Consider the following 27772-nt stretch of genomic DNA (forward strand, 5'->3'; position numbering starts at 1 on the left):
TTTATGTTCTCTTTGCCTCTAACACCCAGAACTGAAATAAATCAGTAGGGTTTAAGAAACAGCATCCTCTCTACTTTTGCTTAGTAAGGTCTTGAGTTGATAGTTTGAGTTTGAGGATTTCCAGAAGCAGCACTGTCACGAGGAAAGGGCCAGCACAGAGCCAGATAGGGAAAATGATTTATTCAACATGCAGCAGCACAAATGCATTGAAGATGTATGTACAGGTAGGATTGCTGGGGATGAAGCAGGAACCTCACCCTACAGACAAGGAACATTCATAGTTTAATTTCCAAAGCAGCAGGACTGGTGCATGTCCAGGTGGCTGCTGCTGTTCACAGAAAGCACCTGTGCTTTCCTGCCTTCCTCCAAGTCACAGTGAGATCCATGTGCAGGGAGGTGGTGATCCTGCTCCTCAGGACACACCCCCCAGGCACTGCCCCCATGCCTACTGTGTCTAAAGTGCTGGCAAGAACATGTATGAGGCAGAAATTCTCTCCTTGTCCCTTGTCTCCCAGTCCATCAATTTAAAACAGCTTTCTTTAGGATCCAAACAATCCATCCCTCTCCCCTGCCTTCTACATCAGGGAGCTGACAAAGCTGAGCTCTCCACAGGACCAGGAAAAGCTTGAATTCCACCTTCAGGGGCTCCTGCAGCTGCCTGCTGCCTCTGAGGAGGGCCTCTGGCTTGTGAATCCCCTGTTTTTCATCTCTAGGGATTTTTACTCTGCAGCACAGTAAAGAAAATTCAACTATGCGTAACTGCAAGCTGTGTTTGCAGTGATGGTTTTATAGCCACCATTAATTCCAGCATCATGTTCTCCTGTGGAGTTTTCCTACATGAGGCAGGAGCCTATGTGTACTGCTTTTCTCTGTGCTGCTCCCACTCCACGTTTGAGAAGAGCTGTTGCTTGACAGCCCTGCTGGAAATGCAGAGCTGAGTGTCCAAGGACTGAGCAAGCACCTCTCTGTGCTTGTGTCAGTGGATGCTAAAAACTCTCATTAATTTACAACAGTCTGTCTCAGAGCTCACTGAGGCACTGCTTGAAACTGAAAACTGAGAAGGAAGGGGCTGCTGGAACCAGGTTTTGGTGATTTAAACCTTATTTCTGGGAGGCTGAAGCTAAGGGATCAACTCTTCTGCTAACACTGATGTCCAGCAAAACTGCTTCCCCTTTTGTGGGGACAATTGCACTTTGCCACTTAATACAGGGAACAAAGAAAATGGGACATTAACCCAGCACATGCCCCATCACAGCCCGGGGGAGCCTCTTCCTTTCTCTGCCTGTTTGTTCTGTTGTAAAAGCTTACAGCTCTATTATTTACATCTTGTAGGTCATTGTACTCAGTAATATAACAGTATTTGACTATACCAGTAACACTGCCTACATGAGGGGACATGAGAGGCATCTCTCCTTATCCCTGGATTCAGTCACTGGCCTTAACTAGTGATTGTAAAGACAGCTCTGTGCTCCAGGTGCTGTCCTCTAATACTGACCAATATCCTCCAGCCCTCTTTCCTCCTCACTATGCATATCCTCTTTTCCCCACAATATGGAATGCAATGAAGGCCAAAAAAAATAACCAGTGTAACCATTTGCAGACAAAACTCAGCCCCAGCTGCCCCAAACGGATGCCCCAGGGTGGCAGCCAGCAGTGTAAAATAAATATAACAAGTAAAGATACAGCAGTATGGCACACATGGAGCGAGGAGCTGCTTACACGGGCCCTTGGGAATGAAGCAGGAGAGGGGGAAGGGAGCTAAGTGCTATTTCAGTGTAAAAAAGGAAGCATTCCCTCATGGAGCAGCATTATTGCTCAGCATGCTCACGGCCCATGTGGCACAAGGAGTCCCAGTCCCAGGGAGGGCTCTGTCAGGGCTCTGCGCTGAGCTCGCGGCATCATCACCCCACAGCCTGTCGGGATCTCTGGACAGCAGTGCAGGAAAAGCCAACTAAACCCCTTCTGCTGACAGGTCTTCCCTCAAAATACAATAACTTCAAGTTTAATAGAGTGGAAGATAGAACCAGATTCACCCAGAGGTCAAGGTAGGAGCAGCCAGCACTGCCTCTCACTGGCTGCCTCTCAGTTCATGCTTGGCGTAAGTGTTCCAGGGCCCCTTCAAATGCGGGGCACAACATTCTGGACTAAAGCTACAAGCAGAGTGGTCAGGACATGTAAACAAAGCTGAACATCACCAGTGGATAGCATGTGTGTCCCTCCCCACGGCACATCCATTCCAGTCCTGTGGGATCCTGCCCTGGTCCTGTCAGAGTCTCTGGCAGTGTCCTAAGGTCATAGATTCCCCCACTGCTCTACTGGGGGAAACTGATCCACTTCGCCCACTTCTGTGCTGGGCTGATCTCCCAGGGTGAAGGTCAGCCTGTACCTCAGCCTCACCTTCTCCTGCAGGAAAGACAAAACCCAAAAGCAATGTGAGAACAGTCCCAGGTCAACAGCCCTGAACAAAACACTTCACTGTTACAGCTCTACAGAGAGCACAAGACTTCTGTTGTACAGAGCAGCGGCAGGAGGGCTCAGATTAAGTTCATTGAGTTCAGCTATTTACAAACCTGACTTATTCACATTACACTTTTTATACCAAAAAACTTTTACAGCTTAGCATAGAGCAGAACGAGAAAAGCATAAATAACCTGTAAGCACAGACGTAGCCAGCTGCTCTCCAGAGCCTAAAGCCTGCTGCTGGAAAAATTCCAAAAATTAAATTCCTCATCATGTGGAGGAAAGTAAAATAGTTCCTGCTCTGAAAAATGCCTTGCAATACAGTAAACATGGAAGCAACCCTTCAATGAGAGCACCTTCATGTACCCACAAAGTTTTTTAAACACCCACTAAACCCCTCTGACATTCATCCTCTTCTCTCAGAGCTTTCAGCTGATACTTGAAGGGCACTTTTGTTGTAATTCTCAAGTATAAACATCTAAATTTGCCAATTAGAAAGTCCTTCAACTTTGGGCCTTCAGAACTGGCTGATTTAATGAGTGACTACAGCAAGGAAAAGCAGCTTCTCAGATGCTCCCAGTATCATCAGCAGAAAGGAAAGTGTCAACCCCAGTGTGTCCCTGGTCACAGGTACTTCCCCAGACAATGATGGAACAGACATGATCTGACATTTGTCTGCTGGTTCATCAAAAGTACTGCTACAGCACCAGTTAATTTAGCATTGATCTAATTATGAGCAAAGCCAGGCACGTTCAGTGCACAGGACAGTCTGATGCAGCTTTGCTACCTTTTAAAGCTGAGCATGACATGATCCTTGCCCTTTTGCTGGAAGAAGTGTACTGCTCCTTCTCATACCTCTCCCTGCCAAAGACTGTTGGGAAGAGCCCCCTCTAAGCCTGAAGCACCAACATTCCATAGTAAACACTTCTGGAAAGCACATTAGAATCACAGATAATAAAGGTTGGAAAAGACCCCCAAGATCATCAAGTCCAAACTTCTAGGAACCAACAGCTATAGCTGCTCTCATGTTTGGTCCCACCCCTCCACAGAGTTCAGCTGATACCAAATGTGTCTGAAGAGCGCAGGATAAATCCCACTGTCCCTCTCACCTTTGAAGGATTTGCCAGAAGCATGACTTGGGTGATGGCAGCTGGCGGCTGGATGGGATTGAACGGAGACAGCTCAGTGCCAGAGGGTGGCTGTAGCTTCACTTTCATGGACTGCAAGTGAAATAGAAAGCAGAACCTTAGGGATGATGTCCTGCCTTGGGGACAACAGAAGATGCATGCACAGGCTGAGGGGACAACAGGAAGAGAATCAACCCACAAGTGAGGATGAGGGAACAAGAGCCAGCCCAGCTTGCAAAACACAACATGAACAGGCAGATCTTGATTTATCCTGTTCAGCACTTTCTGCCTCTGACAAGAACCTTTGTGTTCTGGAAAGGGGCAGAGCATAGCCTATGGACAGGTCAGAGCAGGCTGTGCCAAGTCCCTGGATGCAGTCTCTCCCCTGCTGTCCCTACCTTGGGCACAGCTGCCTGCAGCACGATGTTCCTCACGGGCAGAGGAGCCGTGTTCAGCATGGACACCACCACGACCAGCACGTCCGAGCGGCCCGGCGGGCACTCCCTGGCAAAGTGCAGCAGGATGCGGAAGCCGTTCTTGTCGTAGGCTGTCACGGGCAGGGCACTGCCTGCCACAGGGAGAGAAGGGAGAGGATCCAGGCTCATGCTACAGCACATGGTCTGAGGCACATTGGGATGTTTGGCTGGAGCTGCTCATCCCTTCTTTCTATTCCACGAACTTTGCCAAGGAGCCTTAGAAACCTGAAATACTTACTGGGTTTAATGGATTCCAAGGGAACATGGACATTGGCCAAAGAAATTTCAGGTGCTTTCATGGGACTGCCTTGCTGCTGGAATGATGCTGGCTGGAAGAGAGGACTTCCTGACCCAGCAGTGCAGCTGCTTGGGAAGGGAGCTGGAGGGGCTCCAGAGGTAGTGGCTGGCTGCCCTGCAGGTGCTGCTAATGGAGCAGGGGTGACAGTGCTTGGCAAAGTAACCCCAGGGAACACTGAAGGAGTCACCATGCCTTGGGTGGCACTCCTGCAAAAGAGACAGAAAAGTGGTAAATGGAGCTGGAAGTGAAGCAGGAATTTCACCAGTACCTGGAGATACCAGTACATCACAAAGACAAAGCAGTAGCCTGGAGTCAGGCTGGAGTCTGTGACTCTGCTTGGTCTGCCATGAGGAGAACTACAAGGACAGGGGTAGTGGTTGGATGGGGTCACTTCTCTAAGTCAGGAAGGAAACAAGGCTTCTGTACCCCAACAGCTTGTTCCCCTTCACACCACAACTTTAGATCAGGCAACAATACATCTGTGTGCTCTGCCTGCCTTTCTCTCCCAGAGGTGGAAACTCGTATTAGTTTGTTAAACTGAAACCTCTGAGAAGAAAAATACCAATTCCACATTTCTACCAAACCAGAGTTGAAAGTCACCCTCAGAACCCGGCACTGCATGAGCTCAGCTTTCTAACTGCAGAGCCAAAGCAAAGTCAGGACTTTTGGTTACCCTTTGGCTTCTTCAAGGAGTTGTCCCAATGCATCCATCTTGTGTGACATGTTGCTCCCCACAGATGAGCTGAAGTACCCAGAAGAAGCTGGAATAGTCTTAGGAGGCCCTGCAGGGGCAGCTGGTACAGCAGGAAATACAAATGGTGCTGAGTTTGGTGCTGGGATGCTGGCAGCAGTCTGGGAGGCTGGAAAAGCAGAAGGCAGCGTGGTTGATGTCCCACATGTGGTCTGTGATGTGTGATGGAGAAGAGGGTTCCCTGCAGGGTTGCAAGCAACAGTCACCATCTTCGGATTAAAGAAATCCAGGTCCAACTGCTCATTCTGAAAGAGAGGACAGGCAGATGCTCTAAACTCACTGCTGGCCCTGATGCATAGAAGGCACTGCTCTGTTACACAGGGACAGAGATTTACCACAAAAACAGGTGCTGGGTGACAGCAAACTCTGCAGCCTAAACCAGGGCTACATCTGATCTGTAATTTAAGCAAAGCAAGGACTAACATCATGGGGACAGATGGGACACTGAGAAAGCCAGGTTCAGGGACACCTACTCTGTTTAAACTCAGCTGTCCCAGATTTTAGGGCTCAGCCCCTTTGCCTATGTGTGTGATCACATGATTCTCCGAGGTGACAGTGTGTCCTGAGACCTCCCACAATGACAATCTCTCCCTCCCTCCCCTTCCCTGAGACTCCTCCTTTGTACCTCAAACATGCTCCACTGGTTGTTTTCAGAGGTCTCTTTCCCTGCTGCAGGGGCTGGGTCATTCAGGCCTGGAGGGAAAACAACAGGAGGAGAAAATTAGTTCAGTGTCATTCCTTGGTTGGTGTTTCAGTACCACTAAAACTTGATTCAGCTCTTCCAGAGCCCAAGAATCTGTTGAAACACTGAGATGGACTGCAAGTCTATGATGAGGAAGAGACTGACAGCACCAGCAGCCAACAGCCATGCCCTGCACACAGCTCTTCTAACCCATCCTGATCAGCACTGCCTTCTGTTCACATCTGGGCTCCACAGACAGGCATCGTGCAGGCTCCTATGCCACAGCCCCTCTGAGGCACCTTCTCTTCAGCACAACCCCACAATCAGGCCTTCATCTGTCCCAAACTTCAGTTTGTACACACATTATGTCCCAACAGCCCCAGAGATCAGACTGCAACTGCACTGAACAGTTACTTTCTTGCAGTCAGCTCTGAAAACAGATATTAATGCTGACTCACTGACCAGGTCTAACATTCAATATGATGCAAGGGAGTGTTCCCTGCAATCCAGGAACATGGAGAACACAGAAGCAGCCTTTGTTAGGATGGATTGAGCAGCCCTTTTGCAGGCCCCTCAGCATCTTACCCAAGCACAGGAGCTCCTCATCCAGCAAGGACAGGGAGTTGGTTGTGCTGCCCTGCTGGGTGGGTGCTGTTTCCACCTGGCTGGAGGAGCTGCTGCGCAGCGGCGCCAACGTCTGGGGAGGAGGAGGGAGGATGGGGATCTCAGCTGGGCCAGGGGCTGTGCTGGGGGCTGCTGCCAGGCTGCTGGGTGGCATCACAGCTGGTGGGGTGCTGCTGACATCCAGTCCAGCAAGATCAATGAGGGTGTTGAGATTATTGGTGGAGTTACTCCCTGCAGCAGACAAGAGAAGAGCACTACTAGGAAAGAAGGCAAAAGGCTCAGAGCAAACTGAGTGTGCAGAAGAAATTAGCAGAGAGGTGGTTTAGATCCTCATCTGAGCATGGTTTATGGCTCTTTGTAAAAGAGAAAGGATATTTGCTGTCTGGACTATGTAAATCAACCCAGATACTTAAAGAATTTCCACATGAAAATAAATCTGCTACAACCACTGTTTTTCCTCAGTGCTTCACAATTCAGGATCTCTTCAAAATCTTTTGAAATCAAATGAAGCTTTGGGAGATCCTACAGCACTATGATAAACAGAGGCTACCAGAGAGCTGAAGGAAATTCATACCTCAATTCTCATATTTAGAACAGTCTTGTCTCAGTAAGATGCTGCCAGGCAGCAGCAAAAACGTTTGAGTCTGAAAGGGTAAATCTATCACACTCCTATCCAGAGTATTCAGTGGTGAAGCTGAAGTGGGAAGTGGGCAACTGGCCTGAATTCACAAGTGGAAAACCAGGAAAAGGACCCCTGGTCCAGCTCCTACTCTTCAGCTCTTGTGTTTTTGACAAAGTTATCTTCTTCTTACACGAAAAGGACAAATGAGGGGAGGAAAATAAATGAGAAATTCCAGCCACACAAACTGCCCACATGCAGTCATCAAGCCTTTGATGTCATCAAAGTTTTCAACAATATGGACTGAGCAATGGAGAATGCAAAGCTGCAGCACTGCTGCTCCTGTCCAGAATTGTTTATCCACAGCCTCTTGCTCCCCTCCGATTCACAAACTGATAGCCACAAGAACCATCAAATGCTACTTTAACAAAACAGGACACATTGTTCAAAAGACTTAGAATTACAGGAGTCAAAAATTATATAATTGGCTTCCCAGAAACTCACCTTCCACTACAGGGAGGTCCACTTCACCATTGATCACTTGCCCTTCTATTATTTTTTTATAGGAATTTATCACACGTGATAAATTGTCACTGGCCTGCAGAATATCCCCTACAAGAGAGAAAAAAATTACCTCCAAGGCTTTGTCACTTTGTTCCCACTAATGCTGACAGAGTGCTCAGTTATCAGCTAAATAATCAGCAAGAAAAATCATGAATATTTGGCTATGAGCTCCATCACTCTGCCCGTGCCACATTTCTATAAGCAATACCTGACCTTTTCTAGATCCATACACATTGCAGTAACAAAAAAAAAAAAAAATCAGCCCAAGGTTGTTCCCCACAGCAACTCCCTTCCCCTCCCAAAGCAGCACCTGTCCCCCATTACTGCTCCCATCCTCCTGAACTACCAACTTTACTGTCCAGTCCTTGCCTGAACAGAAATGATAAGCACAAAGAGGGAAGGATTGTCCTTTAAAAAAGCAACAGGATCCCACAGTGAGGAGAGGACTTTTCAGCTGAACCCTCACAAAGGCAAGGAGCACAAAAGCAATTTAAAAAGGACAAGTGTAGCTCAGTTTACCCAAACTGCTGTCATTATCCTCTGTCTCACTGGCCAGCTTGAACAGTGTCCGTCTTTTGGTTTCACACCTTTCGTAGAGCTCCTGGAAGACAGATGAGGACAAAGGGTTTCACCAGCCAGGAGCCACTGCCAGCAGCACCAGTCAGCACAGGATGACCCCCAGAACAGACAAGTGTCACTGTGCCACTGGGACTACACAGCCAGAATGGCCCTCTGTGCCCAGCTCACAATGCTGAGCAGCAGTACATGAGCCTGGCATAACACAACCTGCATTCCCAACACATCTCTCAGTCCTTCCTCACATCAGCATTATAGCCAAGTTCTAGTCCAAAAGAGATGCTCCTTCCTCATACAGTAATCCCTAAAAGCTTGAGGAAGAGCAGAATCATGCTTCAGCAGTTAGGTTTCAATTGTGCTGCAACTACTAGTCTGCAACCACACAGCAGAAAGGTGGCAATAACAAAATGGTTCACAGAAACAAACAAGTTTCTTAAGCATCTTACCACTGTTTAAAGATGCTGTCATTAAAAAGAAGTGGGTTTCATTTTTTTAAATAAAATAATGTGCAATTCTTAAAGGCTCTACCAAGTCAATCCTGGTGGTTGTTTCAATTTTCACTTTGCTGATGTTCTCCTAACCTAGTAACACAAGCTAAAACTCTTCCTCTGAAGGGGAGGGGACCATTTTCTGCCCCAGTCAGCCTTTAGTTTACTCATCCACAGAGCTGCAAGGGACAGGAGCAATCTGCAATGACCTGCAATCCGTGGGTCCTTATAGGATCGAGAATTACAAACTGCAGTTTCTTGGTTCTGCCATGCTGCACCTTTGGAGAACAGCTGTACCTCACTTCAAGCATACATGAAACTGAGCTACTCCCCCACCATTTTGGTGAAAGGCACTAAATACATGGATATTTTGTTGCCTGCTGTTTGCAGCAATAAACAACTCCTGTATCTCATCCTGCTCTCCATTTTACTGCAGTGTTTGTAATTCTCAAGTCTGTAAGAAAGGACTAACCCCAGGACTGTTGGGAAGAAGGAGCAGCTCAAACCCACCTTCATGAGCTCCCTGTCAGCCTCTGATGAGTCCTCTTTGCTGTAATGAACTAGCATCTCATTCAGCAGCTTCACATTGTTGTTCACCTCCTCCAGCGTGTGCATGCGCTTTGTCACCTTCTGGATCCGAGCCTCATCCTTCAGGGTGAAAAGCACAGACAGAAAGGGTGAGTTTCCTTCTAAAAGTTCACAGTAACACAACCACAGGTATCTGCAAACGTGTCAAGTAATGGCTATTTAAGGTTAAGCTAGAAAAAAGCAAACAAAACCCTTCTTTGTTCATGTAAAGCTTTGTTTATTTTATTGTCTTTCACCACCATTCTGAAATTACAGGCAATTCCACATTTCCAATAAGTCTCATTAAATATACTTCAATGTATAATTACACCACTAAAAAAGTTTTCAGAAAGTCCTTTCTGACCTTTTCAGAAGATTTTTTTTTGTTCACTTGATGCTATTTAACAAATGAGATGTGTTTGAAGCAAAACATTTACTAGGAACAACAAGCACACACTAGTGGAAAATGTCTACCCATCTCTGACTGGAGATTCCAACTAAAGATGTAGGAGAGCCTGCCCTGGGGACAAGAGGAGCTTGAATTAAATATCTTGGTAACCTATACAACCACTAAAGCCCAGTAGGTATCCTTTTATTTGCCAGAATCCCAGTGAGTAATCTCCTGGACTCCAAAGTTTGGAATGACTGCCATGGGTGGATGCAGCACAGCTCTATAAACAGGAAGGTATTTCCATGAACTTGTTTGTGAGAAGACCCAGCCCAGTGACTCAGTCTTTAACATCCAGGAGTGGTACTACAATGCTACCACCAAACCTTGATGTGAAATCCCACTTTGAATGATGGGAATGTGGTTATTTACAACAAGGAACATTCAGTTCCTGCCCCATCCCCCACCAGAGACACCAACTGTAGCCATTTCTGTGACACAAACATCTCCTAGGTACAAGCTAAAGACTAAATCCTAAGCTCTCCACCATTTGAAGTCAAATTGCTTAAAACCTGGAAGGCAGACTGCTGACCTGAACCAATCCTACAGGAATTTCTTACCTCTTTTACCATAGATTTTATAAGTTTGTTGGCCTCTTGTAAATCATCTGGGTTTTTGCTTTTCAGCAGCTTGGCTAGAAGCTGAAAGACAAGAAGATGATAGTCAGAAAGAAGATAAAGAACCTTGTGCAAGGGGAAAGGAATCTATATGAACAATTCAGGGGAAAAGGGAAAAGCCCAGTATTACAAAGCTTACACAGCTTCCATAGTCGCAGGGACTTCAACAGAAGTCATTTACAGTTTATTATCTGTGTGAGTTGCTGCATTCCTCCTTTTACTTAGGACATATTCTGTGAAATCTCAGAGACTTTTGGAACTAGATAGTCATTACTCCCATACATTTTTCCTCCTGTGTGTGAAACATTCTCTGCTACCCAGTACTTCAGCAGGATAGCACTTTAACAGCAGGAACCCCATAACAGTAACACAGACAAGGTCTTAACTGCAACTTTGGGTTAAGGAGGTGGACAAGGCAGTGAACCCTGCTAAAGTACAGACTATCCACCCCCCCATCCCAAATAAAAACCACATTACTATACTTTGCTTCCTTATTCTAAATGTGCACTGAGTAGTTACTTTTCATTCGTGATTTTGACACGAGTCTTCACTGTACCTTGGATTTCTCCTCATCATCAAACACTGGGTTCTTGGGACGAGGTGGTGGGGAAGGGATCAGTGTTCTGTCTGCAGGAATCACGGGGTCAAACATGACAATCCCTGAAAGCAGAGAGGGAACCCCATGGGTCACCACACACACACCAGGCATGGCACACAGGTACTGCCAGGCTGCTGCCAAAGCCAACACACACCTGCCCCTGACACTGCCACGCTGTTCCAGAGAGCAATACATCCAAATCCCTGAGCTGACTTCTACCTGGATGCTCTCCCAACCCCACAACATGAGCTAAAACTCTCCCTCTGAAGGGGAGGAACCCTTTTCAGCCCCATTCAGCCTTTAGTTTATCCATCCACAGTGCTGCAAGGGACAGTTATGACTTGCAGTCTGTGTGTCCTAATAGGACAGGATGGTTTCCAGAGCTTTCATGGAATCTATTTTTCTTGTGAAGCTACTGCATTTTTTTTATTGTGCCTACACAAGAAATGTGTGTCAGCTGAACTAAAGGAACAGCTGCAAAGCCATTTAGTTAAAAGAACACAAAACGCTACTTGGAAGCTCTTATTTCGCTTTAAATTGGACTTGTTCAAATCATCTAATAACTACTTCCACCACAAAAAAAAAACCAACTTAAAAAGGGCCCTTCAAACCAAAACAAAAGTATTTGCAAGGTATTTCACTAATTTAATTACCAGAGCAAACCCAACCCTGCCCAAGGCATTTATACATAATGAAAAGCTTTCCAGAGAATTTCTCTCTTGTTCTATCTCCCCTCAGAGCTTGCTTTGACCCCATTTAATTAGAAGCTGTATATTTTGTGACACTCTTGCTCAAAGCCCAGGCTGGAGAGAATGCATGAGTGAGCAGCTGACTCCCTACCTTGTCTCTTCAGCATATAGTAGGCATCCTTGATTTTGGATTCCTCTGGCAATGCCACAGTCCAGCTATACAGCAATTCAATGACTTTGGACTTCACTTTCTCTGAGACTCGGTCTCCCAGGTACTAAGTGTGGGAAAAAAGATCCAAATTCTTCATGTTCTTAATTTCTTTTTAAAAATAAAGCTCTCTGGAACTTCAGTGAAATACATTCAAAGGTGTATGATCTAAGTTCCAAGATGATCTAAGGTACATCTCATTAGGAGGAAAAAATTGCTCCTTTAATAGATTTGAAATAACAGTGAAGAGAAGCTTTGTGATTATCTTCAGCAAAAGAAAAAGCAGCTATTCTGCTGGCTCCAGGATTTTGCTATTTTAAAAATTACAGCAATACAGAGAACCACCCCCTCCTCTGTCTTATGGGAGGGAATCTGGGAATGCATTGCTGCATCAATCACACCATAGGGAAGATTCTCAGCACATTAAACTCATCATGAATGTTGAGGGACTTAGTCTGGCACTCTTTACACAACCAGTAAGCAGAATGAGGACTAGAACTCCATGGTGTGTTCTAAAACCTCTTGTTTTAACCTCTGCATCACATTTCTCTTTCACCATCACTGGAATTTTGCTTTTTAAAACAACCGAGCCCAAATTCTAGAAGCCCTTAAGGTACCTGAAGGATTAGAACAACCCAGAAACTGCAAAGTGATGGCAAATTAGTACAGCTTCCTGAAAAATTTAGTAAGGCATAAAAAAACCCCAAACAACAAGAGCTTAGCTAACAAATGCTCTTGAATATAGACTAATAAGTGCAATGAGCCAAACAGAACACTGCAAATATTTTGGATGCTGCCTGTAGCTTACAGAGGTCAAAAAAAAGCAGCTGCAGCTGAAAGACTCAGGGACTAACCTTTGGAGACACAACTTTTATTAACTCATTTAAAAAGCGAAACTTCCCAACTTCATTATGAAATCTTCTCCCACAGTTCTTCATACAAGCTTCCAGCACCTGCATTCAAGGAACAGAAACAGGGGCTGAAAGCAACACCAAAACCCTACAAAAGCAGTGTGTGTTCTGCTTACAGGGGAGGTGAAGGACCCCTGTCAGTGAGACAAATATTCCTGCCCCATGCATCAATCTCCCATCTTTAGGGATGACACATCAAGGCAGGCTGGTGTCCCAGCCTCAGTCAGGTGTATCTGTGTTATCTCAGTACTTGACCTCAACAACAAACACAAATCTTGTCTGAAGAGAACAAAGGAAAGCAGCTCAAATTAACTCAGTTGTTTCCAGACACTTTAGGGATGAAACTGTGCTCCCTCCCACCTCCTCCCAGGGGTGAGGACACTCAGCCCCCAGATGACCCCATGGACACACCCTGGGCCCCCTCTACTGCACCCAGGTGATGCAGCAATAGAATACATGCCTGGATTTAAGAGGAGGGGTAAGGACTACCTACTGTCAGGGCTTGGACTGCCTCCCATTCCTGTGGTGACTGGATTTTATGAGCCAGGAGTCTCACAGCTATCTGCGGCCTGGAACAGAGCAGGTAAACACCACAGAGGATTTTCACACTTTCACAAATTTTAAACAAAGTATCTTGCAAGTAAAGATTTTAAAGATGTGAAGCCCTACCAGCACTATCAGAGATAACCCCATTTTACAGACTGGCAAATGGAATAATTTTGGCCAGATGAGAACCCTGGAGCTGCAGAACTTGAAATCAGAAGCAGATTCAGAATTCCCAGTTTCCCAGTGCTCAGTCTGGATTAGCCATGCTGCCTTTCACAGGAGAGGCAGCATCTTCTCTCTTTTGTAAACAGCTCTTCTTTGTGATATCAGTATATATAAAAGAAAATATAAATGTTTGACAATAGAACTTCACACTTTAAATTGTGAATGTAATTCATTAAGTCTAGAGTAGTTTGGGACACCCACCCTTCAAGTTCCTTGTTGATCTGGTCACAGAATCCAATTATATATTCCCAGTCTTCTTGCCTGTTGGATGGGTTGGTGGCTTTATCTTTGGCAAGGGAAAGAGAACATATTACCAATCAAGAGAAGAAACAGTATAAAAGGTCACACATTTCCTAGAGAAAAGCATCTGACATCCATTGCCAGCTCTAAAATAGGAGAAAGAAGTTCACATGTGGTATGTGTGTTCAGAGAAAAGGGTGTGTCCAAGCTGAGACATCCAAACACCCAGTAAGACCCACTGCTTTCCAAAGGAAACAGGTGCCAAATCTCCAGTATTTAGAGACAAGCTATTCCCATATCCTAAATGAGAGCACAGGATAAAATATTTCAGCTCACAGTTTCCTCTGCCTTAAATGTTGTCTCTTTCTATTTGGTTCTAACATTAAACTCTTTAAAGGTTAAACCCTCACACTTTCTACATATGAAATAATTTATGTATTCCCTAGGAATTTTGCAGAAGCAAGAGCTGGAACATCAGATGTTTAATATCAGTCATTTAGCATTAGCACTTGCTTTTGGAGTGCCAACTGATTTGACTGATGCCTTAACATCTCTCCTGGGATGTATGAACTAAAATTTATTATTATATATTGAGTTCTTCTTGCAAGTACTAAACACTACAGCCTGCACTTGATCAGGAACTCAAATCCTACAAGCTGAAGCCAAATGATGAATGCTTTACTGACAGGGCTATTTCAGTCTCCTGAAGGATCCTCCCTTAAGCAGCAGGACCTCACTGACTGTACTGATTGCAGAGTAGTGAGGCTTCAGCATCTCTTTCGTTATGAATGCATCTTCTCCATGGATTTTACTTAACCCTGATGCAGAATGGACAGATCAGATTCCTACTTTAACCTAATTTTCCAGCCAAGATGACCAGATATTAGGGTTTTTCTTTCTTATAAGGGAAGAAACAATGCTCTGTACCTGTCCCTATATATCTAAGAACTGGCATTTAAGAAACATTCCTAAAAATTTTAATATAATGGAAATTAAATATTGCTTAGTCAGACAGTATAGAGCAGGGGATGAAGGGCAGGAAAAATCTTAGCACACATCCCTGTACTTTCATCTCAGAGGGAAGCATAACAAAACAAACACATGCTGCATTACCAAGTGCCATATTTTATCATCATTAAAATATATCCTTTTACTCTTCCAGAGACAGCTAAACAGCTGTCAGGCATCTACTCCAAACTCTCCCTTTCCTAGTGCACCTGCTGTGCCCATCCTGCAAGGTTTGCTCAGGTTTTCTTCCTCACTGAATGATACTTGTAAAGCAAGTAAATTTTTCCGTGGATTGCATGGTAAAATATTCCACATGTTCAATGTCTGTGCCCCTGCTGACCTTCACGGGACCCCAGATAAGCAGAAGACAGCAGCCAGGGAGGAATAACTGCAAGGTAACATCCTGTAGAACTCACTGAGCTACAGCTGGTTTTAAACTCAAGAGATTCAAGAGAAACTCAGTTTAAAAGACAACTTCTGCAGAGCCAAACAACTGTTTGGAACAGTTGCTCCTGGCACCTAAATCTTATCACCACATTTCCAACTGATGAACACCTTGGAAGCCTCATGAAACCATGGACTTACAACAATCTAAGGCCTCTTCATTCAGGTCAAACAGCACTGTGGTAGTTTGGGCCTCCAAAGCATCTCTTGTGCTTGGCAGGCCCACAAGAAAAACACTCAGTTCCTGGCTGGAATTAAGGGAATTTACTGAATAAATTCAGGAGGAGGACAAAAAGATAAGGGGACACAACCAACTGGACTCTGTTGGCTGCACATCCTGAAATTAGGAAAATGACGTGGTACAAACAGGAAAATGTAACCAAGACTTCCATGTTTAAAGCTTTTATGCTCCAAATATCTCCAAAAACTTTTTGCAATGACACTGGATTATTTCATGTTCTCAGATATCTAAGATTTTTCTGCAAAAGCTCTGACATGAAGACAGTGAAGTCTCAGAAGGAGAGAATGATTGCCAAAGGGAAGTGCTGTTCCACCTGAAGAAACTCCTTAGTTCCAACATGCATAAAACCTCCATATGAAATCTTGGTTCATAAAAATTAATGAGCCTGATCACAAGTCCTGCCCTGGCTCTGGAGATTGATGTGTTTGCATGACACAACACAACAGGGTGTATGGATAACTGTTCCCAGTCTCAGCACTGCCACATGAACTCAGCATCCCAGAGAAGTAGAATCACCTCATTTCACCTTTCCAGCCCTACAGGAAGCTGTGTCATGTCTATCAAGTTGTGACTTAAAATCCTCTCTATTTTTGTAAAGAATAAAATGTGGGCAAGGAGCTCGTCTGTGCTGCTTTATAAATATGCTTCAACCCTTATGTGAAAGTATTCACTCCAGGATGAAAAGTTGCTCTGGAATATCAAGTCCTTGGCTTTTCTGTTGAAACTGCCAACCAAGGTCCATTTGGTACCAGTTATTTGCTTCCAGAGACACTTGTCCACCTGGTTCCCTCCTGAAAATCCCATTTCACACTGGCAACCACATGAATCTAAACTAGCAATCTCCGGACTGAAGTCTGGGCACTACCCCAGTCCTGCCACCACTTCTGCCTCAGTTTTCAGCTTTTTTTAATGTGCTCAGGAGAAACAAAGCTGCATCACATCCACCCCATCAGAGCCACTCAGCCCTCAGGTGCTCTGCCAGACTGAAATGCTAATGAGTCAATATTCAGATTAATAGTCAGATATGAAACAAAGGTGTTTGTTTTCTCTGGACATAAACGATGCTGGAACGCAGAGAACCACAGAGCAGCTGGAATGAAGAGAACCACAGACCATTAACTGGCTGGGAATGAATGCTCCTGTTCTCCTGGGTTCACTTCTCTACTGAAATGAGCTAAAAGCCACCCCAACAAAGAGTTTCCCCAGGCCAGGCTTAGCCTCTGATTCCCAGCCCAGGCATGACCAGTCTAACAGTCAGATTCCACAGTCCTGGGCAGAAAAGAATGCTGAGCCAGACAAACGAACGAAAAAGGAAATTAAGACAATTATATTTTACCCATTTGCATCTGTTCCACAGTGGAATACTGTCTTAGCCTGACATGAGTGGGGTACAAGAAGCTTCCTTTTGGATGCAGCAGAAAAAGCAGCTCCAGTAGCGTTTGTACAATTGACATTATCTCCTAACCTTCTTCTGTTTCAGCTCAGAGCAGGAGCAGAGCCTGCCAGGCAGGAGGGGACAGGAAGGATCACCTTCTCTCATCCCAGCTGCCTGGAATGAGGCAGGACATGCAGATGCCAGATCATCCCAGGCTGAGGCGCAGATCCTGCTGCAGAGCAGGACACGAGGATGATGTTACTTCATGGGTCTGTGAGTCCACCTGATGCCAGAGGCAGGGCAGCAGAAGGCTGCACACCACCACAGGGAAAAAAAAAAAAAAACACAAAACATTTTCACTAAGAAATTCTTCATCTTCCCGTGGCTGGGAAGTTGGCTGTGCTGCTGAGCCATTCCCTTAGGAAGGGCACAGCATGGCACATCCCCAAGGCTGGCATTAACCACGGCTTTGTCATGATTACAGAAAAAAACCCTCGGGAGGGCAGATGAAAGGCGGGAGCTGCAGCAGCTCTGCCTGCCCGACCTCACCTCTCTGGCGGCAATTCCCGGACAGGGAAGGCTCCCCGCTCCCTGTGATGGGAGGGGCGATCCAGCCACACCAGCAGCGATCACTGTAGCAGTGACCTGGCACAAAAGCATCCTCCGAAACCAGAGAGCAGCACTCAAGCCTTGAAAAATGTGTGCCCACTGCAATCAGGCTCGCTGCAATGCTTCTCACAGTGAGTAAGGCCTTTGCAACTCTTCCCTTTAACCCCTTGGCCAAGGACACATCACCTCTCCCTTAACTTCCTCAATTAAAAAATATCACCACAAAACAAGCAGTCAGGAAGCATTCCAGGCTGTACAATCCAATATATCCTTCCTACTAGAGATATTTTCACACACAGACTGAACTGGGTGAGTCAGCTCTCCTCAGAGAAAGACTGCAAGGAAGGGATGTGGGTGTTCCTTCTTGTGTCTCACTGGCTACAACAAAAGATATTGACAAATTGTAGGAGTTCAGAGGAGGAGCAAAAACGCTGAGGGGTCAGAAGGGATTGAGCTAAAATGAGAAGAGCTGAAAACATCTTTCAGCCAGTAACTCGTATAACAGATTATGACAACATGTACATGTTTGAATTTTATATAAAAATATCAAGAAAGAAGGAGAATGATCTAGTCGTATTTATGGAAGGATAGCTCCAAGGGTAACAGGTTTTCCACTCAGGTATTTGGGGTAATGACCATCTTCTGCTGTTTGCCCAGTGCCTGACTACTTGGAACTTCACTTGCTGCCATAATCAAACAAATAACTATTAAAAAAGAAAAAAAAAAAAAAAATCTAGGCAACAGGCTATGATGTGCAGCATGGCCTCCCAGGGACAGCAGCAAGAGCTCCTGTGTGTGGAATATAAGAAAAGCAATTACAGTTATGACTAGTTCATTCAGGAATCACATCCCTGTGTTCTGTACGGCCGGAGCCCAATGACATGTGCAGCATGGACAGATACACAGGCAGGGGAAACTCAGCAGGGGCTGGGCATCAACAAAAAACTGGGGTTTGTCCCCTCTAACCTTTAAGGTACCTTATTCTGACAAAGGGTTTTGATATATTCCAGCATGTACAGAATGGATGCCCACAACTACCCTGAAACTGCAGCCAGGCATAAAGCAGGATTTGTCTACTTGAAAATCACAGCTGTGTAACACATACATGGAAACCCCAATTCTGAACCTCACGAACAGCACTCAGGCTGTACACTCGGCGGGCCACAACCCCGGCAAGGGAACAGATGGGAGGGACAGACACGAACCACGACCCTTTACGGACAAGAAAAAGCAGCAGCCTCGCAGGTGCGGAGCAGGGCGAGCCGCAGACCCGCCCGTTGCCCACATCTCCCTCACGAGGCCGGTACCGGCCCCGGCCGCTGCCGCGCCCCTCACGGAGCTGAGCCGGCAGCGGCGGCCCCGGCTCTTCCCCGGCACAGCACTGCTGAAACTCCCCCGCGCCCGGGAGGCTGTGCCAACCCATCCCCAAGGCGCTGTCACCCCCCGGCCTCTCCGGGACGGCTGAGGGTGTGGCGGGAGCGGGCGAGCGGAGGCCGCAGGGAGGCGCTGGGAAGGGGCTGAGGGGCCGGGGGGCAGCGGGGCCGGAGGTGGGAGGGGGCCGGGCGGTGCCCCCACGCCCGCGGTACTCACTCAGCCACGACTCCAGGCTCTCCCCCTCAGCCTCCGCCATGTTGCCGGAGCGAGCCGGGGCCCCGCCCCGCCCGCGCGAGAGCCGCGCGAGGGGGGCGGGACGGGCGCTGGTCCCGCCCCCAGCCGGCCCGGCCCCGCCCCTCGCGGCCGCGCGCGCACGGAAGATGGCGGCGCCCAGTGCGGCGGGGCTGGGCCGGAGGCTGCGGGCCTGGCTGCCTCGGTGAGCGGGGAGAGGGGCCGGGGGGCTCCCCGGAGAATTCTCCCCACCGGGGAACACGGGAGGCGCGGGGGAGACCCGGGGGTGGCTCGCCGGGAGCGCGGGGAGGGCGTGCGCCGCAGCGGGGGCACACGGACAGACAGGCCGCCTGTTCCTGCCAGGCTCATACACACATAGAACTGTCCGGGTTGGACCTTTCAGGCCGTCCAGTCCGACTGCACGCAACACTGCCGCTCTAATCCCTAAAACTCATCACCCAGGTGCAGACTCCTTGAACAGCTCCAGGGATGGTGGCTCCACCGCCCCCTGCACAGCCGCTTCCGATGCCTGGCCATAGGAACAGTGACAAATGGGACAGAATCCCTCACTGAGCTGCTCGCCCGCTACCACGCGATGCTTCTCACATCTAGCATGTCGTTCTGTTCACATCTGCCCACATCTGTCTGCATCCCTGTCGCGACACAGCACGTGCACTGGGTTACAGCCCCGCTTCTCTTGTTCCTTGCAGGATAATGCCGGTGAGATGGAGCCGCTACAACCCCAGCTACCTGGAGCCAGAAGTGAAAAAGGAATCGTATCAGAAACCTTTAGAGGAGCTGACTGAGGAGGAAAGGGAACTAATGGAGCTTAAGACTGTTCGCCCAATCAAAGCTGCTCCTCCCACTCTCTCCAGTTCTGTGTTCAGTGACCCTATGATCAGGTCAGAGAAAGAAGCAGCTCTTCCTCTCCAAAAATGCCTGAGAGCTGTGCTGCCCTCCTCTCCCTTCACCTGCTGGCTGCACATTGTTGTTACAGCACAATCCCTATATTCTGTGTTAATCTTTTCCCATCATCATGTCCATTGTCCTGCAGTGATTAGAGATTTAACCATGGGAACAACACAGAGGAATGGGGGTGGGGGGCTTATTTCTGTAGGTGATAAAATCAGAATTCATATCATATTCTATCTGACCTTTTTACAGTAAATTCACCAATATGATGATGAAGAGTGGAAATAAAGTGCTAGCCAGAAGCCTGATGTCTCAGGTAAGAACTCAGGTTTCTTCTCACTGTTATGTTAAAACTAGACGAAACGGAAGTCTGGGATGTCAAACCCACTGAAATTGGGAATTACCAGAACTTGGGTAGTCCATCTCTGTGGTCCTGCCACATATTGCTCGTAGCATGATTCCATACCATAACTTGTTTGATAAAATGTACATTGCCCCAGCCTCATTAGCTCACAGACCAGCAGGTGACAGCAGCTTCATGGATACCCCTCTCTTTCCATCCTTCAGTATCCCTGTGTCCTTTTGTACTGCATAAACACAAAAAGCATAATTTTCTCTAAATATCATCTTTGCAGCTGTCATGCCTTACCTTCTGCATAACTTGCCCTTGAAGTCCCACAGATGTGTCACCTCCATCAAATAGCTTTGAGCCTGCTCTGACCCACAGCAATTGGTATTAATTGGTGGTCCCACTTGGTCTGTTCCGCACTTGAAATCCCTTGAAATGGGAATACATTTTGCCCAAATGTTCCCAACTAACTGCTGATTCCTTGTTACAGAAGAACCCCGGGGCTTTGGGCTCTGCAGTCCAGGCTTTGCAGGGGAGGATCCTCAGTGCACAGATCCCTATTCCTGGCTCCACTTTGTCTCTGCCCTTCCCTGGCTTCTGGCCCACATTTGTGCTGCTGATCCCTCTCACCCAAAATGCAATGACTGATAAAATAGACTGAAGAGCTGGAAGAGAGTGAAGTAAAATTTGAGTTAAAGAATTCCCAATGGGTATTTTCCCTCTGGGTCTGGAAGACCAGTTGCTCAGATGAAAATGGGGTGCCTGTAAAAGTGATGTAACTTATGGAGTGGGAGAATCCATCTGCTCTATATGTCTCCTTTCTTGCCTTTCTTCCAAGACTCTGGAGAACATTAAAAGGAAGCAGCTGGAGAAGTACCACAAAGCTCCAGAAAATGAGAAGGAGACAATTGAATGCAACCCCTACGTAATTTTCCACCAGGCTCTCAAGAACTGCCAGCCCATCATCGGGCTTAGCAACATCACCAAAGGAGGCAAAACCTACCAGGTGAAAGGGGGGGTTGGGAGATAATTAGCTAGGGAGGCAGATGAACTGGTTTCCACCCCATCAGCTCAAGATCCCCTCTCTCTGGAAAGGGCCACTTTGCAATCTGGAATAAAACAGCAACTAGAAGCTGTCGAAAATCAGGATCCTCACCTCTGAGTATTGTGCTTCCCCTGTCACAGAATCACTAAGGTCAGAAAAGACTTCTATGATTAATCAAGTCCAGCCATTAAACAGCAGCAGTCTCTGATTCTCTGACTAGATGTGAGGAGAAATACTCAGCATTTTCCAAAGAGACAGAGGTCAGCAGCAAAAGAATTGGTAGTCCTTGGACTACCAGTCCCATCCTTTCCAGTGCACCATGTTGCTTGGGGAGAGGTCCCAAACCCTTGGGGCAGGTCAGCGTGGCAAAATGGATCACCTGAATCCAGTGGGATATTTAAGACACATCTGTCTCTGAGTTCAGGCTCTGCAAGCCTTGGGGCCTGAAGGAGAGATGAGATGTGGAGGCATTTAGAATGAGATTAAGGTCCCTTCCAATCCAAACCATGTTCTGATTCTGTGACTTCTCTCTATTGAGTGCAGAGAGGGGGTGATCATCTCCCGTCTCTGCTAACTCAAACCAGCCTGGACCCACCTCCCGAACAGGCCAGAATTTCCATTTGGGTAGCAGTGCCAGTTCCTAAGGACAGAGCAGATCTGGCAGGGCTCAGCTGTCAGGAGTGGGTCTGGCTGCAGAGAGCAGCACAGTGAACACGTGCAGGTGCCAGCTGGTGCTGTGTGGCTGCTGGGGAGGAGCAGGTTCTGATGGCTGCCACGGTTTAACCCTTCCCAGGTGCCCGTCCCGCTGACGGACAATCGGAAGCGCTTCCTGGCCATGAAGTGGCTGATCACAGAGTGCAGGGACAACAAGCACCGCCGGACAATGATGCCAGAAAAGCTCTCCCAGGAGCTGCTCCTGGCCTTCAACAACGAGGGGCCTGTCATCAAGAGGAAGCACATCCTGCACAAGATGGCAGAGGCCAACCGGGCGTACGCCCACTTCCGCTGGTGGTAGGGACCCTGCGTGGGACAGCTGCCACAGCCTGGAGAGCAGAGCCCCGGGGCTGCCAGCCTGGCACAGGGGAGGGTGCAATATCCCTTGCAGGCAGCTTCTGGTCTAACCTAGGGAAAGCTCACACATCCCCACAAGGTTGTTTTTCTTTGTGCTTGTTTGGATGGGGGAAGGGGGAATCTGAGTTACCAGCCCCAGCAGGGCTGCTCCAGTTATTTCATAATCACTTCCTTGTGAAGACAAGCCTTAGATGTTTTTCTTTCAGCAACGCTAAACAAAACCATCTTTCACTTACCTGTTTCCTGGGGATCTGAAAGTCTCTCTGCTCCTCAAATCAGCAATGTTTTTGGCTGCAGAGCTAAGAGCAGAGCTGGATTCTTTCCCACAGGGATTGGTACAACAGGCAATAAAAGGCTCTTTTTGATTTTTTTTGTTTTGGTCATCAGCAACATGGTCTGCACAGATTTGATGGGCATGTTGGCAAAATAAAACCAGTTTTCTGAGAAAGGTTTCCCTGATTCCAGACCTTTGTCTCTGTTGCTCCAACTACCCTGTTTGTGTAAAGCCCTGAGGCCCTAGACTGGAGGAGACACTGAGTTATCACAGCCTTAGGACTTCAGTCAGGAGCAACCCTTCAGTCTTGCTCAGCACTCAGCAGCTGTGCAGGGAGAAAGCAGGGCACATGTTAGTGGAAAACTTTTATTAGGAAAAAATCCTTCAATAGACTATTTTGTTTCCTTTCTTCCTCTCCTGTTCTTATAAGAAATATACCTGAAACTTGCAAAATTCTAAAAAAAAAGTGGCAGTTATTGTATAAAACCTATAAAACCCATTCCTACATGTGCTCAGGGACCTCTCCTGTTGCAGACTGCCCCGTGGCAGGTATTCCTGGCTGTGGGAGAGGCTGTGTGCATGCAGGTGCAGCCAGCATGCTGGAAGCAGTCTGGGAAAAAAAGCACTTGGTTGAGCTGTTTGTGAGGCCATGGTGTGTTCTGTGACCTGTCCCAGAGAAACAGGTACAGCCTGAGCTGGGAGATTTCCCTGCTGCCTCCCACAGCTCTGCTGGCTTTGGGGTGAAGCAAAATGTTCTCAGCCTAAACTGTGCTTTCCTTAACACTCATAGAAAATGCTGGTGTTAGCTAGAAGCCTCCCGAGCCCTTTGCTGGCAGCAGCCCAATATTGAGACAAAATCAGTGGGAGAATTTGCTGGGTCAAGTGTGCCCTTCCCACCACTCTGAACCTCCAAAGTCAGACCAGCACCAGCTGCATCTCACAGTAGGTGCAGAGAGGCTCTAGCCAGTATAAATCCTATTTACAGGAAGTGCTAGAAAATTAGTGTGAAAAATTGCAACTTGGTACAAAGCTTGCTGGTGAAGGTGCTGGGGACTCCTCTGCCACGGGAGGTTAATCTGTCACTTCACTGTAATAATATTTCTGGGCAGCGTCCGTCATCTTCCATTCAGCAGCCCGGAACTCGATGATCTCCAGCAGCAGGAGCTGGGACAGGGAGCTGAGCCCCTCCTGCAGAAGGAAACCATCTCGGAGGAGGGAGAAGAGCTCATCCATCCGCTGAGAATTCATCTTCTCCAGCTGCTCCCCGATGCGGTGGAGCTGCAGGACCAAGCAGTCCACCTTCAGAAGGAAGAGCAGATGGCTGAGCACAAAGCAATGGAGGCTCCTCTGCACCCCCCGGGCTGTGCTTTCTACAGGTCCTTGGCAGGACAACAGGCACATCAGCAGCTCTCCCTGCACTCACCTCCTCCTCCTTCTGCAGGCTGTCGGGCTGCGCCAGCCGGAACAGGCAGTCGTACACAGGGTTCACCAGAGCCATCATGGGCATGTTGTTCACCTGCAAGGAGAGCAGAGTCAGCCTGGGGCCAGAAGGGAGTCTGCAGCCGTTTTAAATAGTTGCTGCTCTCGAAAGGACAAGTGAGCTGTATTTAGTTGTGCTGTGTTAGAGGGATTTACATCAGAGATCAGACATTTGAGTTTCCAGGAACCAGAGGAGCTGAACAAATGATGTAAAAAACATCTATTTTTAAATGTAAGGTAGTCATGGGAAATACACTTGTTCCAACAGTGTATTTCCTACCTGCAGTTCTGCTCTTGCATCATTTTTACATCTACTCCAAGCAGGAATTCAAAGTTCATACACTGCACAAAGGCCTGAAGCCAAACTCCATCAGCAAGCCCCACAGCAACTAAGCCAGTCCAATCTGGGATATCTGGGAACAGGCAAATCAGGGCATTTCAAGCACCAGGTACAAAATGAAGAAGCTGAGACTTTGTGACTATTCCTGAAGACTTGCTCTGCCTTTCCAAGCCCGTAGGTAGCACCAGCCTTGTCAGCATCCTTGTGCTAAGAACCAGCTCTGGCCCCCATGGCCCTGGGGCTCTGTACAACACCCACCCAACACCCTTGCTCTAGTATCCTGGGATGCCCAGGCCCTCCTGGCATTCCAGGCATCAGCAGCCAGTTGCTCCAGCTCCTCACCCTCAGGTAGTCAAAGATGTTGCAGATGAAGGTGACGTAGCAGATCCAGGCCTGGAGGGAGCGGGTGCGCAGCTCCTCCCTGTCCTTGTATTCCTGCTGCAGCCGGTTCAGCAGGCTCCTCCGGAAGATGCTCTGGCCAACTTGTTTGCTCTCTGCCTGTAATCCCACAAAACAGGACAGGATGGAGGGATGAAACGGGTCCAGAGGGGCAGGGGGATGCAGCAGCACACAGATACCCTGTGATTCCCAGAGGCAGAAAAGCTGCAACTCGCTGCCTGTGCTGTCCCAATGCTCTTCTGGATGCTGCCACTGCATGGGGCAAGTGGCAAGAGAGGAGAGATGGGCAAGAGAGGAGAGATGGGCAAGGGAGCAGAGCAAAGCCCTTCCTGGCCTAGCCCAGGGACAAGCCACACAGCAGCCCAGGCATTTCACTGTCCAGACACAACCTCTCACCTGGATGATGGTGTAGCAGATGCGCCCAGCCTCCTTGCTGAACACAGAGTCTTTGAGGGACTGGTCCACTATAATATTGGCCACTTTCTCCAGGTCCACATTACTGGGGTCTGCAGAGAAGAGGAAGACTGTCAGGACCCATCCCTCTTTGGCCCCTGATTCTTTGAGGCACTGGGAAAGCAACCAAGGTCTGTACAGGGCCCAGTACAAGTCAAATGGTGCAGAAATCATGTGTGGCAGAGGAGTTCATAAAAACTTGCTGACCTTTGAGGGCTGTTTTCAGCAGCTTCTGAGTCTCGGAGTCAAAGGACTGTATTTTGTACTCTTCTTTGCCTGTTTCCCCCATGGCTGGTTTCCTCCAAGGGCAACAGTCAGCGCAGTGGATGAGCTAGTGACAGTCCCTGGGAAGGAGCACACAGAGTTTACTTGGACAGAAGCAAACCTTCACCCATTTGGCATTTGGCAGATGCCAGGTAGTGTTGAAGCATAGGCTGTTTCCTGACAGCTCCCCACTCCAAGGAAACTCCTCTTTATTAGGGCAGCAACTCCACCCCTAGATGTATGCAAATCCTCATTCCCACATCTTTTAAATTCTTGTCTCCTACCAGCTGATGATAGAACTTTATCTTCAGAGCCTTTATATTTCTCTGATAAGAGAAACATTTTACAGGCAAAGCAGACCCAAAATAGATGTGGCTGTCACAGGAAGGCACATACTGCTCCCTTGAGCCTTTTAAACACCAATTCAGCAGCTTTCATACAAAAATCTGGGAAGAATCAAAGCCAGTACAAAAGCATCCAACACACACTCATCAGAGCACCTCTCCTGCACCAGAGCCAGGCTTCCTCAGCTCCCAGCATGACACAGCAACTCAGCAGCCAAATCCCCACAGCAACAGCTCCCATCTCTCTCATCCCTCTGCAGTCAAGCACTGCTCTGCAGCACCAGCAGTGCTCCTAACTAGTCTCTAGATTGATTTTCTTCTGCTTCACGATACAGCAAAGACAGCAAGAGGGTACGCACAGCACAGAGAGGAAGAGCTTGCTTTGACACACAAAGTATCTGCTGGTTAGAAATGCAGGGCTGGCCAGATCGACAGCACAAACAGGAGAAGGCAATCGGCCAAATGAGTTTTGCCAGCTCGTCGAAATTCTTCGGCCATTACTCACCCCTCTCTGCAAACAGGTCCCTATTCAGATCAAAGCCCAAGAGCGTTTAGGGGCATGGGGCAGGTACCGTGGGCATTCCCCTCACATACAGCACAGCAGTAACTCAGAGCAGAGAGCAGCCCTGTGGGAGTGACCACCTGCCGACGCTGCTCTCGCAGCCAAAGCTCTCACCTACCCTGAGACAGGAGCCCGGTGGGAGCACAGCGCCTCACGGAGCGCGGCGGGAAGCGCCCGAGCCCGTCTGGCAGCGTCTGAGCCGCCGCCGCTCCCGGAGCTCCCGCTGCACGGCTCCCTGCCACGGCCACGGCTGCTTTGAAGTGCTGTGCCAAATAACCCTGCCCAGAGCAAACCACAGCGTGTGAACACCGAGACAGACAGGTCTCGCCTGCACTAGAGACCCTTCTGCCGGCACCACCTTATCGGAAGGGCTGGTAGCAGTGGGTGACATGGGGCACCTGTGGCACCGACTGCTCCTCTGCCACTGGCCCCTACTAGACGAGCCGTCCCGGGGGCTGACACGGTTGGGGTCAGCACCCTCAATCTGCCGGTGACCCACCAGCTCAGCTGCCAGGGCACCTGTGACCTACGGGGTCACACCTGGTAGTATGGGCTGGACAAGTCCTGCCCACTACAAGGAGAGGGAGAAGAGCATAGAGTCTGCTCTGCCACGCCACAGAGTCTGCTCCAGGGGCTCTACCAGCCCCTGGAACCCCCATCCCATCCCCGCCGAGCCTCCAGTGGAACCCCCAGCGCCGAGACGCCTCTTGCCCGGGGCAGCCGGAGCACCAGAGCCCCCAGGAACCCTCGCCGCTGCCTCCCTCGCTCCAGCCCCGCGGCTGCCACAAGCCCTAGGGCCACCCGGACGGAGGAAGAGGTGGATCCTGAGGAAAGCAGTCCCCGCACTGCCCCGGGCAGGGCAGGGGGAGCCGGGCGCAGCCCCACCGACCTGCCGGTCGCCCCCGCTGTGTCCTCCGGTCGCCGGGACATCGCCGGCACGTCCCGAGCCCCGCGCCCTCCCGGCACGGCCCAGGTTTCCTCTTAGGTCATTTCCTCGCCCGAGCCGGGGGAGGGCCGGGCCGGGCCGGGCGGGAGAGCGGCTGGAGCGGCGGCAGCGCCACCGCCTGCGAGCGCCGGGGCACGGCGGGCTGAGCCCGGGTACGGCCGGCTGCTCTCGGGAAATTCCCGGGCTTCCCCAGGTACGGCCGGCTGCTCTCCGGAAATTCCCGGGCTTCCCCAGGCTGCACCCCCAGACACCGTCCCGGGCTTTCCCGACTCGCCCCGCCGGTGGGTCGCGGGCAGCCCATCCCCTCTGCCCCCGTCCCCCGCGGGGCTGTCCCGGCG

General features: G+C 48.7%; 3 protein-coding genes across 4 annotated transcripts; 1 reads left to right on the plus strand and 2 right to left on the minus strand.

Annotated features, from left to right (window-relative positions):
• Nucleotides 1-160: 160 nt before the first annotated feature.
• Nucleotides 161-19062, minus strand: GGA3 (golgi associated, gamma adaptin ear containing, ARF binding protein 3). Its single transcript, XM_056506268.1, has 17 exons — nt 18982-19062; nt 13676-13760; nt 13197-13272; nt 12647-12745; nt 11736-11859; nt 10854-10957; nt 10241-10321; nt 9176-9313; nt 8121-8202; nt 7542-7649; nt 6380-6649; nt 5738-5805; nt 5035-5357; nt 4302-4567; nt 3986-4155; nt 3570-3680; nt 161-2403 (listed from the first exon to the last, which is right to left on the minus strand). Exons 1-17 carry the CDS (start codon nt 19019-19021, stop codon nt 2293-2295), a joined length of 2256 nt encoding a protein of 751 aa, XP_056362243.1. The 5' UTR covers nt 19022-19062; the 3' UTR covers nt 161-2292.
• MRPS7 (mitochondrial ribosomal protein S7) lies at nt 19020-22825 on the plus strand. Its single transcript, XM_056506270.1, has 5 exons — nt 19020-19201; nt 19707-19898; nt 20161-20224; nt 21096-21263; nt 22096-22825. The coding sequence occupies exons 1-5, from the start codon at nt 19020-19022 to the stop codon at nt 22315-22317; spliced, it is 828 nt and encodes a 275-aa protein (XP_056362245.1). The 3' UTR covers nt 22318-22825.
• Nucleotides 22730-27512, minus strand: MIF4GD (MIF4G domain containing). Of its 2 annotated transcripts, none has more exons than XM_056506272.1 (6): nt 27378-27512; nt 25526-25662; nt 25262-25371; nt 24809-24964; nt 24071-24163; nt 22730-23946 (listed from the first exon to the last, which is right to left on the minus strand). In XM_056506272.1, the coding sequence occupies exons 2-6, from the start codon at nt 25605-25607 to the stop codon at nt 23719-23721; spliced, it is 669 nt and encodes a 222-aa protein (XP_056362247.1). In that variant the 5' UTR covers nt 25608-25662; nt 27378-27512; the 3' UTR covers nt 22730-23718. The 2 variants fall into 2 exon arrangements, with proteins under 2 accessions (XP_056362247.1, XP_056362248.1); XM_056506273.1 differs by lacking the exon at nt 27378-27512 and adding an exon at nt 26607-26761.
• Nucleotides 27513-27772: the final 260 nt, after the last annotated feature.

This window comes from Oenanthe melanoleuca, chromosome 18 (genome assembly GCF_029582105.1).
Source record: "Oenanthe melanoleuca isolate GR-GAL-2019-014 chromosome 18, OMel1.0, whole genome shotgun sequence".
Classification (NCBI taxonomy): Eukaryota; Metazoa; Chordata; class Aves; order Passeriformes; family Muscicapidae; genus Oenanthe; species Oenanthe melanoleuca.

Excerpts from the sequence above, each read along its gene's own strand:
- MRPS7 (XM_056506270.1), top strand. The coding sequence starts at position 19,020 with ATGTTGCCGGAGCGAGCCGGGGCCCCGCCCCGCCCGCGCGAGAGCCGC. Across the intron at positions 19,202-19,706 it reads CTGCGGGCCTGGCTGCCTCG|GATAATGCCGGTGAGATGGA; the intron begins GTGAGCGGGGAG and ends TGTTCCTTGCAG. Across the intron at positions 21,264-22,095 it reads AAGGAGGCAAAACCTACCAG|GTGCCCGTCCCGCTGACGGA; the intron begins GTGAAAGGGGGG and ends AACCCTTCCCAG.
- GGA3 (XM_056506268.1), bottom strand. The coding sequence starts at position 19,021 with ATGGCGGAGGCTGAGGGGGAGAGCCTGGAGTCGTGGCTGA. Across the intron at positions 9,314-10,240 it reads TAAAATCTATGGTAAAAGAG|GATGAGGCTCGGATCCAGAA; the intron begins GTAAGAAATTCC and ends TTCACCCTGAAG. Across the intron at positions 2,404-3,569 it reads TTCTGGCAAATCCTTCAAAG|GAGAAGGTGAGGCTGAGGTA; the intron begins GTGAGAGGGACA and ends TCTTTCCTGCAG.
- MIF4GD (XM_056506272.1), bottom strand. The coding sequence starts at position 25,607 with ATGGGGGAAACAGGCAAAGAAGAGTACAAAATACAGTCCTTTGACTCC. Across the intron at positions 25,372-25,525 it reads GCTGAAAACAGCCCTCAAAG|ACCCCAGTAATGTGGACCTG; the intron begins GTCAGCAAGTTT and ends TCTTCTCTGCAG. Across the intron at positions 23,947-24,070 it reads GCCTGCAGAAGGAGGAGGAG|GTGGACTGCTTGGTCCTGCA; the intron begins GTGAGTGCAGGG and ends TTCCTTCTGAAG.